Source organism: Numenius arquata, chromosome 3 (assembly GCF_964106895.1).
Source record: "Numenius arquata chromosome 3, bNumArq3.hap1.1, whole genome shotgun sequence".
Classification (NCBI taxonomy): Eukaryota; Metazoa; Chordata; class Aves; order Charadriiformes; family Scolopacidae; genus Numenius; species Numenius arquata.
The window spans coordinates 77,078,170-77,087,421 of NC_133578.1; the positions used below are offsets into that span (position 1 = coordinate 77,078,170).

General features: G+C 62.9%; 1 protein-coding gene across 1 annotated transcript in view; it reads left to right on the plus strand.

The window, feature by feature from the left end:
* The window catches only part of PLEC (plectin), a 46,853-nt gene extending 37,836 nt beyond the window's left edge, over positions 1 to 9,017 (plus strand). The window contains exons 34-36 of the mRNA XM_074145496.1: positions 331 to 7,255; positions 7,833 to 7,943; positions 8,265 to 9,017. Of these exons, the coding sequence (XP_074001597.1) occupies positions 331 to 6,660 (6,330 nt within the window). The 3' untranslated portion in view covers positions 6,661 to 7,255; positions 7,833 to 7,943; positions 8,265 to 9,017. The remainder of the gene's footprint in view (positions 1 to 330; positions 7,256 to 7,832; positions 7,944 to 8,264) is intronic.
* The last annotated feature ends 235 nt before the right edge of the window (positions 9,018 to 9,252 follow it).

The following is a 9,252-nucleotide window of genomic DNA, read 5'->3' on the forward strand; positions in this document are numbered from 1 at the left end:
CGGAAGGGCGGTCCCCACCACCCCTGCCAGCGTCTTGGCCCCAGGGAGCCTCCTGCTGAATCCTGCTCCGTTAGACGGGAGCCATCCCCAGCTCCCTGATCCCTGGCAGCAGAGTTCGTGTCTTTTCCCTGCTCGTTCCCCCCGTGTGTTGGTTGCTTTGGCTCCCTAACCCTGGCTCTGCTCCCCTAACTCCTAACCTACCTCAGCAGAGCAGTTGGGCGACTGCACTCTGACCACCCCTGCTGCTGTCCCCCCGCCCCAGCCCGCCCCCTGCCCCACTGGCGCTGCCCTCCTGGCCCTCTGACCCTGCTGTCCTCTCTCCCACCCCAGATGCAGGTGGCCCAGCAGGCCCAGCTCCGCCAAGAGACGCAGCTCCTCCAGCAGACCTTCCTGACAGAGAAGGACGCCCTGCTGCAGAAGGAGAAGTTCATCGAGGAGGAGAAAGCGAAGCTGGAGAAGCTCTTTAAAGACGAGGTGGACAAAGCCCAGAACCTGAAGGCGGAGCAGGAGCGGCAGCAGAAGGAGATGGAGCAGGAGAAGCAGCAGCTGAAAGCCATGCTGGACGAAGCCAAGAAGCATCAGCAAGAAGCAGAGGAAAACGTCCGGCACAAGCAGGAGGAGCTGCAGCAGCTGGAGAGGCAGCGGCAGGAGCAGGAGAAACTCCTGGAAGAGGAGAACAAGAAGCTCAGGGAGAAGCTCGAGCAGATGGAGGAAGAGTACAAGGCCGCGCTGGCCCAGACGCGAGAGATCATGATCCAGACAGACGACCTGCCTGGGGAGGCAACGGTTACGACAGCGCAGCTGCCAGATATCAAAGCTGTGCCCAACGGCAGGGACGCGGTGGATGGCTTGGCGCAGAACGGGGAGCCAGAGTTTGCCTTTGACGGCATCCGTCAGAAGGTGTCTGCGGAGAAGCTGGCTGATGCTGGCATCTTGAGCAAGGAGAACTTGGACAAGTTGATGAAGGGCGTGGTAAGTGTCGACGAGCTCTCGCAGAGGGAAGACATCAGGAAGTACCTGCAGGGCAAGAGCAGCATTGCCGGTTTGTTAATCAAACCCACCAACCAAAAGATGAGCATCTACGAAGCCATGAAGAAGAAGCTGCTCAGCCCAGGCACCGCGCTGGTCCTGCTGGAGGCCCAGGCGGCCTCCGGCTTCATAATTGACCCTGTGCGAAACACGAGGCTCTCGGTGAACGAGGCAGTGAGAGAGGGAGTGATTGGGCCAGAGCTGCACAACAAGATGCTCTCTGCTGAACGGGCGGTCACCGGCTACAAGGATCCTTACACGGGCGACAAGATCTCCCTCTTCCAGGCCATGACGAAGGAGCTCATCGTCAAGGAGCACGGCATCCGCCTGCTCGAGGCCCAGATCGCCACCGGCGGCATCATCGACCCCGTCAACAGTCACCGCCTGCCCGTAGAAGCCGCCTACCAGCGCGGCTACTTCGACGAGGAGATGAACCAGGTCCTCTCCGACCCCACCGACGACACCAAGGGCTTCTTCGACCCCAACACCCAGGAGAATCTCACCTACCTGCAGCTCATGGAGCGGTGCGTGACGGACCCAGACACGGGGCTGTGCCTCCTGCCGCTCACTGACCAGGCAGCCAAAGCGAGAGAGCTGGTCTACACCGACAAAGAAGCTAAGGACGTCTTTAAGAAGGCCACGGTGACAGCACCCTTTGGCAAGTTCCAAGGAAAGACCATGACCATCTGGGAGCTCATCAACTCTGAATACTTCACTGAGGACCAAAGGCGGGACCTGATCCAGCAGTACAGGACTGGCAAGATCACGGTGGAGAAGATCATTAAGATCATCATCACGGTTGTGGAGGAAAGCGAGAAAAAGAACCAGATGTGCTTTGAGGGCTTGCGGGGCCCAGTGCCTGCCGCTGAGCTGCTGGAAAGCAAGATCATCAACAAGGATCTCTACAACCAGCTGCACCAGGGCAAGAAGTCAGTGAAGGACGTGGCGGAGATGGATTCCGTGCGGCCATACCTGAAGGGCACGGATGCCATTGCTGGCGTCCTCGTGGAGTCGACCGGCCAGAAGCTCACCTTCTATGAGGCCCTGAAGAGAAACCTGCTGAAGCCAGAGGTTGCCCTGCCCCTGCTGGAAGCCCAGGCGGCCACTGGCTACATCATCGACCCCGTGAGCAACAAGCTGTTCTCCGTTGACGAGGCGGTGAAGGCCGAGGTGGTGGGGCCGGAGTTCCACGAGAAGCTGCTGTCGGCAGAGAAGGCAGTGACCGGCTACAAGGATCCCTACACGGGCCAGACAGTTTCCCTCTACCAAGCGCTCAAGAAGGGCCTCATCCCCAGCGACACTGGGGTCCGTCTGCTGGACGTCCAGCTGGCCACTGGAGGCATCATCGATCCCGTGAACAGCCACCGGCTCCCGCTGGAGGTGGCCTACAAGCGGGACTACTTGGACCCTGAGATGCACGAGGCTCTGTCTAAGCTCCGCGATGACGCCAAGGCTTTCTATTGCCCCAACACCCAAGAGCACCTCAGCTACACCCAGCTGCAGAAGAACTGCCGCCGTGACAAGCAGACGGGCTTCTGCCTGCTGCCCCTGTCGGACAAAGCCATCCAGTCCCAGCAGGAGGAGGTCTACACGGACAGCCAGGCCAAGGAGTGCTTTGACAAGACCACCATAGAGGTTCCAGTGGGCAGCATGAAGGGCAGGACGATGACCATCTGGGAGCTGATCCACTCCGAGTACTTCACGGAGGAGCACCGGCGGGAGCTGCTCCGACAGTACAAGACTGGCAAGGTGACCATCGAGAAGATCATCAAGATCGTGATCACCATCATCGAGGAGGCAGAGACCAAGAAGCAGGAGAAGCTGACGTTCAGCGGTCTCCGGGCACCGGTACCCGCCAGCGAGCTGGTGGAGTCCCGCATCATCAGCAAAGCCCAGTACGAGCAGCTGAAGGAAGGCAAGAAATCGGTGAAGGACCTCTCTGAGACAGATGCGGTGAGGAGATTCCTACATGGCAGTGACTGTATTGCTGGTGTCTACGTGGAGGCGACCAAGGAGAAGCTGAACATCTACGAGGCTATGAAGAGGAACCTGCTGATGCCCAGCACCGCCGTGATCCTCCTGGAGGCCCAGGCAGCGACCGGGTTCTTGATCGACCCCGTGAAGAACCGGAAACTATATGTCAACGAGGCTGTGAAGGCTGGTGTCGTGGGGCCTGAACTGCACGAGAAGCTGCTGTCGGCTGAGAAGGCTGTCACTGGGTACAAGGACCCCTACTCGGGCAACACCATCTCCCTCTTCCAGGCCATGAAGAAAGGACTCATCATCAAGGAGCATGGCATCCGCCTGCTCGAGGCCCAGATCGCCACCGGCGGCATCATCGACCCCGTCCACAGCCACCGCCTGCCCGTGGAGGTGGCCTACCAGCGCGGCTACTTGGACGAGGAGATGAACCGGACCCTCTCCGACCCCACCGACGACACCAAGGGCTTCTTCGACCCCAACACCCACGAGAACCTCACCTACCTGCAGCTGAAGGAGAAGTGCATCGAGGATCCTGAGACGGGCCTGTACCTGCTGCCTCTGCGGGAGCCCGAGAAGCCTACGGTGGTGGAGACCACCCAGGTGTACACAGAGGCCGAGACGCGGAAGGTGTTCGAGGAGACGCAGGTGGACATCCCCGTGGGCAGCAGGGCGGGCTCCTCCATGTCGCTGTGGGAGATCATGCACTCGGACCTGCTGCCCGAGGAGCAGCGGAAGCAGCTCATGGAGGAGTTCCAGTCGGGCCGTGTGTCCAAGGAACGCATGATCATCATCATCATTGAGATCATCGAGAAGACTGAGATCATCAGGCAGCAGAATCTCACATCCTATGACTACGTCCGGCGCCGCATCTCGGCTGAGGACCTCTACGAGGCCAAGATCATCTCTCAAGACATCTACAACCTGCTGAAGCAGGGCTCCAAAACCTTCCGGGAGCTGCTGGACGTGGAGACTGTCTGGAAGTACCTCTACGGGTCGGGCTGCGTGGCTGGCATCTACATCCCCTCTTCCAAGCAGAAGCTCAGTATCTACCAGGCGCTGAAGAAGGGGCTGATCAACTCTGAGGTGGCCCGCTCCCTCCTGGAGGCCCAGGCTGCCACCGGTTTCATGATTGACCCCACAAAGAATGAGATGCTGACTGTCGATGAAGCCGTCAGGAAAGGTGTGGTGGGGCCTGAAATCCACGACCGCCTCCTGTCTGCGGAGAGGGCTGTGACCGGTTACAGAGACCCCTACAGCGAACAGAAGATTTCCATCTTCCAGGCCATGAAGAAAGACCTCATTCCCAGTGAAGAGGCCCTCAAGCTCCTGGACGCCCAGATAGCCACCGGTGGCATCATAGACCCGCACCTGGGCTTCCATCTGCCCTTGGAGGTGGCCTACCAGCGGGGCTTCATCAACAAGGACACGTACGACATGCTGTCCGAGCCCAGCGAGGTGCGGAGCTACGTGGACCCATCCACAGAGGAGAAGCTCAGCTACACGCAGCTCCTGAAGCGGTGCCGCAAGGATGAGAACACGGGGCTCCTCCTGCTCCCGCTCTGCGACACGAGGAAGCTCACCTTCCGAGGGCTGCGGAAGCAGATCACCGTGGAGGAGCTGGTCCTTTCGCAGGTGATGGACGAAGCCACCGCCCAGCGCCTCCAGGAGGGCCTCACCTCCATCGAGGAGGTCTCCAAGAACCTGAAGAAGTTCCTGGAGGGCACCAGCTGCATTGCTGGCGTCTATGTGGACTCCACGAAGGAGCGGCTGTCCGTCTACCAGGCCATGAAGAAGGGTATCATCAGGCCAGGCACCGCCTTCGAGCTCCTGGAGGCGCAGGCTGCCACGGGGTACGTGATTGACCCCATCAAAGGCCTCAAGCTGACGGTGGAGGAAGCTGTGCGTATGGGCATCGTGGGCCCTGAGTTCAAGGACAAGCTGCTCTCTGCTGAGAGGGCAGTCACTGGCTACCGGGATCCCTACTCCGGAAAGCTCATCTCCCTCTTCCAGGCCATGAAGAAGGGTCTGATCCTGAAGGACCATGGGATCCGCTTGCTGGAGGCCCAGATTGCGACGGGAGGCATCATCGATCCCGAGGAGAGCCACCGCCTGCCTGTGGAGATTGCCTACAAGAGGGGCCTCTTCGACGAGGAGATGAATGAGATCCTGCTGGACCCCAGTGACGACACCAAGGGCTTCTTTGACCCCAACACAGAGGAGAACCTCACCTACCTGCAGCTCATGGAGCGGTGCATCACAGACCCAGAGACCGGCCTCTGCCTCCTGCCCCTGAAGGAGAAGAAGCGGGAGAGGAAGACCTCCTCCAAGTCCTCCGTTCGCAAGCGCAGGGTGGTGATCGTCGACCCGGAGACGGGCAAAGAGATGTCTGTGTATGAAGCCTACCGCAAGGGTCTCATCGACCACCAGACCTACCTGGAGCTGTCGGAGCAGGAGTGCGAGTGGGAGGAGATCACCACCTCCTCCTCCGACGGCGTGGTGAAGTCCATGATCATCGACAGGCGCTCGGGCCGCCAGTACGACATCGACGACGCCATCAGCAAGGGCCTGATCGACCAGTCGGCCCTAGACCAGTACCGCTCAGGCACCCTCTCCATCACCGAGTTTGCAGACATGCTCTCTGGCAACATGGGCGGCTTCCGGTCGCGGTCATCCTCCGTGGGATCCTCCTCCTCCTACACCGTCAGCCCGGCCCCCATGCGAACGCCAGTATCCATGTGGAGCGACCCCACCGAGGAGACGGGACCGGTGGCCGGCATCCTGGACACGGACACCCTGGAGAAGGTGTCCATCACGGAGGCCATGCGCCGCAACCTGGTGGACAACATCACGGGGCAGAGGCTGCTGGAAGCCCAGGCCTGCACCGGGGGCATCATCGACCCCAACACCGGGGACAAGTGCTCCGTCGCCGACGCGGTGAACAAGGGCCTGGTGGACAAAATCATGGTGGACCGCATCAACCTGGCGCAGAAGGCCTTCTACGGCTTCGAGGACCCGCGGACCAAGACGAAGATGTCGGCGGCGCAGGCCCTGAAGAAGGGCTGGCTCTACTATGAGGCCGGGCAGCGCTTCCTGGAGGTGCAGTACCTGACGGGGGGCCTGATCGAGCCTGACGTCGAGGGCCGCGTCTCCTTGGATGAGGCGCTGCAGAAGGGCACCATCGACGCGCGCACGGCCCAGAAGCTGCGGGACATCAACACCTACTCCAAGTATCTCACCTGCCCCAAAACCAAGCTCAAGATCTCCTACAAGGACGCCATGGACCGAAGCATGATCGAGGACGGGACCGGCTTGCGGCTGCTGGAGGCCTCCTCCCAGTCCAGCAAGGGCTACTACAGCCCCTACAATGTCAGCAGCGCCGGGTCCACCTCTGGCTCCCGCTCGGGCTCCCGGACCGGCTCCCGCTCGGGCTCCAGGAGAGGCAGCTTCGACGCCACCGGCTCCGGCTTCTCCATGACCTTCTCTTCCTCCTCCTACTCTTCCTCCAGCTTCGGGCGCAGATACGCCGCAGGGCCGCCCGCTGCCGTGGAGGTGGCCGCCCTCGCCCTGTCCCTGCCCAGCGGGAGCTGCGGGCAGGAGGCGAGCGGGGAGCGCCCCGGGATGCCGGGACCCCCCCTCTGCCTGGCCTGAAACCCGGGGGAACCCCCCTCCTCGCCCGCTCCGCATGTGGCAACGCTGCTGGCTAATCACTAGTATTGTTTTTTTTTAACTTTGAAACTCCATTCTTCTTCCAAAGCAGTGCCTAAAGTTTAACCAAAAAAAGACTAGACTAATATATTAATATATGCGATCGTTCTGACAGTGTTTGTATATTAAGAGATGAGAGAGAGAGAATACACTACCCGCCCCGGGAGCCCGCGGCCCTTCCTGCCGCACCGGTGCCGCTGGACACCGCGGGGCAGAGCCGGACAACAGTCCTGGCATTTTCATCTAACCACTTAGCAACTCTTTTGTAATTAACCCTGCCGGCTTCAGCCCCCCACACCCTGAAGGAGGAGACCACCCTGTCCCTGCCACGCACCGCAGCCGGCGGGACGGAGGAGGACATCGCCGGCTCCCGCCGCTCGGCACCGGACCCTCTGCACCGGCACCGGAGCTGTCGCCGGACCCCTTCCAGCCGCCCTCGGCACGGCGAGGAGGGGTCTCTGCGCCCCGGCTCCCCCCCAGCTGCTCCCCGGCTTGGCCTCCCGGCACATCACCGCGCCGCCGAGCCGGTGCCCCCACCGTAAGTGAGCGCTGGCGCTGCCCGCTGCTTCCGCGCCGCGCGGAGGGACCCGCCGCCGCTTCGCCCGCCCAGGGGCTTCGCCTCCGCCAGCCCGCCGGGACGCTGCCGCCGCGCTCGGCTCTCCCCGTGGGGCCGGCGTGGCCGCTGCCGCCGCGCTGCCGCTGCCTGCCCGCCCGTCTGTCTGTCCGTCTGTCTCTCCGTGTATCTGGGAAGTGCTCGGCACAAGGTTGATTTCTTAACGCTGACCTGGCTTAATTAATTGACAGGCGCCTCCTGCCAGAGCCCGCGCTCGGCGGAGCCGGCGCTGCCAAAGCTTCCTGCGCCCAGACCCAGCCGCTGCCCGGCCGTGCCCCCTCCTCACCACGGGGGGCTCTCCAGACCCTCCTGAGGGGTGCGGAGGCTGCGGGACCCCCCCAGTGCCCGGGGGGGGCCATGGGATGCTGCGGCCGCCCGGCTTGCTCTCTTGTTAGAAAAAAAGGCAGATCTCTGTAAATCCGGCCTCCTCTTTCCTCCCTCGTGGTAATTCCTTCCCCCCGGCCCCCCCTGCGCCCCCAGTAACGCGCTCTCTCTCTGGCAGACCTCTTTTTCCAGCCCCACCAAAGAAGTCCCCTTGCCGATGGGCGAGTTCCTCAGCTGGGTCAGCGAGTCCTGGAGGGCGGCAGCTCCTCGCCCGTGCCGGCTGGCCCAGGTAACGCCAATTTTGCCAGTCTCTTGGGAGCCGGGGTGGCCGCCGGCGCGGGGGCTGGTGCTGGGGCTTGGGGCTGGGGGCTGTGCTCTCCCGGCGGTGACACCCAGGTGTCCCGCGGGCATCGTTGTCCTCCCGAGCGCTCTGGGGTACGCTTGCCCGCGGCGAAGGCTTGCCGGCCGCGGTGTCGGTGGCCAAGGCGGCGCGGGGGCGAGCAGGCTGGCGCAGGGGTGGGCGCGCGGCGCTGCCGGCTGGGCTCGATGGCTTCATCTCACGCACCGGTGTCCGTGTCTCATCCCATCTTTTCTGTTGGCTTTGTTGTAGCGTTGCTGGATGTCCATCCCACCTCCCCTCACCGCTGCCACGGAGCCCGCGCCCCCCGCCCGGGGCGGGTGGGACCGCACTTGAGGACGCGGGGACGTGCTCCCTCTCCCTTGGCGTTTGCCAGAGTCCCCGGGCAGAGACCCGGCACCGCGCTGACCGGGCGCGGGGGCTGCCCGGCGGCACCGCAGCCCCCCCGGCCGCCAGCGGGGTGCCTCGGCCCACCCTGACCCCCCGGCCCCCACCACGCTCCACCGCGCCCCGGGCAGGGGCTGAAGCAATAAGTGAAGCCGGCTCGGGCTATCGGGGCCGTAGCCCCCACACTCGGCCCCCCACGGTGGCCGTAGCCCCCCCTTCCTCCCGGCGCGGTGCCACGGCTCGGCCGCGGATGGCCGCAGCCACTTCTCCTCCTTCCCGCCCGCTCTCATCTGCCACCTGTAAACGGAGTCATTTATTCCTCAGCGTTCCTTGTCGTTATTCTCATTATCCACTTTCGCTTTCGCATGACACGCTGATGTGGGCGACCGCCCCACGGCCCGGACGGGTCCCGCTGCCCCGGGGCCCCGCGCTCCCCCGGTCTCCCCACCCTTCCCCATCAGGGCAGCTGGGGCTGATCCATAATCCAAAAGCATCTCTTTATTTTGGGGGCAAAAACACTAAAAACCTGACTTGTACATAGCCGAAGTGTTTGTAAAACGTGCCGTATGGACCCATGGCCCTCCCCAGCGAGGTCAGTAAAAGAGATCCTATGAAACCAGCCGGCACCTCCGCGTGGTCTGTTCCCTGCTCCCCGAGGGCGCCCCTGCCGCTGCCGGCGCAGCCGGGGGGCTCCCCTTCGCCCCCTGCACCTCCTGCCCTGGGCTCGGCAGCGGCTACCGCCGGTCCTGGTGGAGCTCTGCCGGGGCACCGGAGCTCTGACCGGCACGGTGAAACCATGACCGGGTGTTGGAGCTCTGACCGGCAGGGTGTAGCCATACCTGGGCACCGGAGC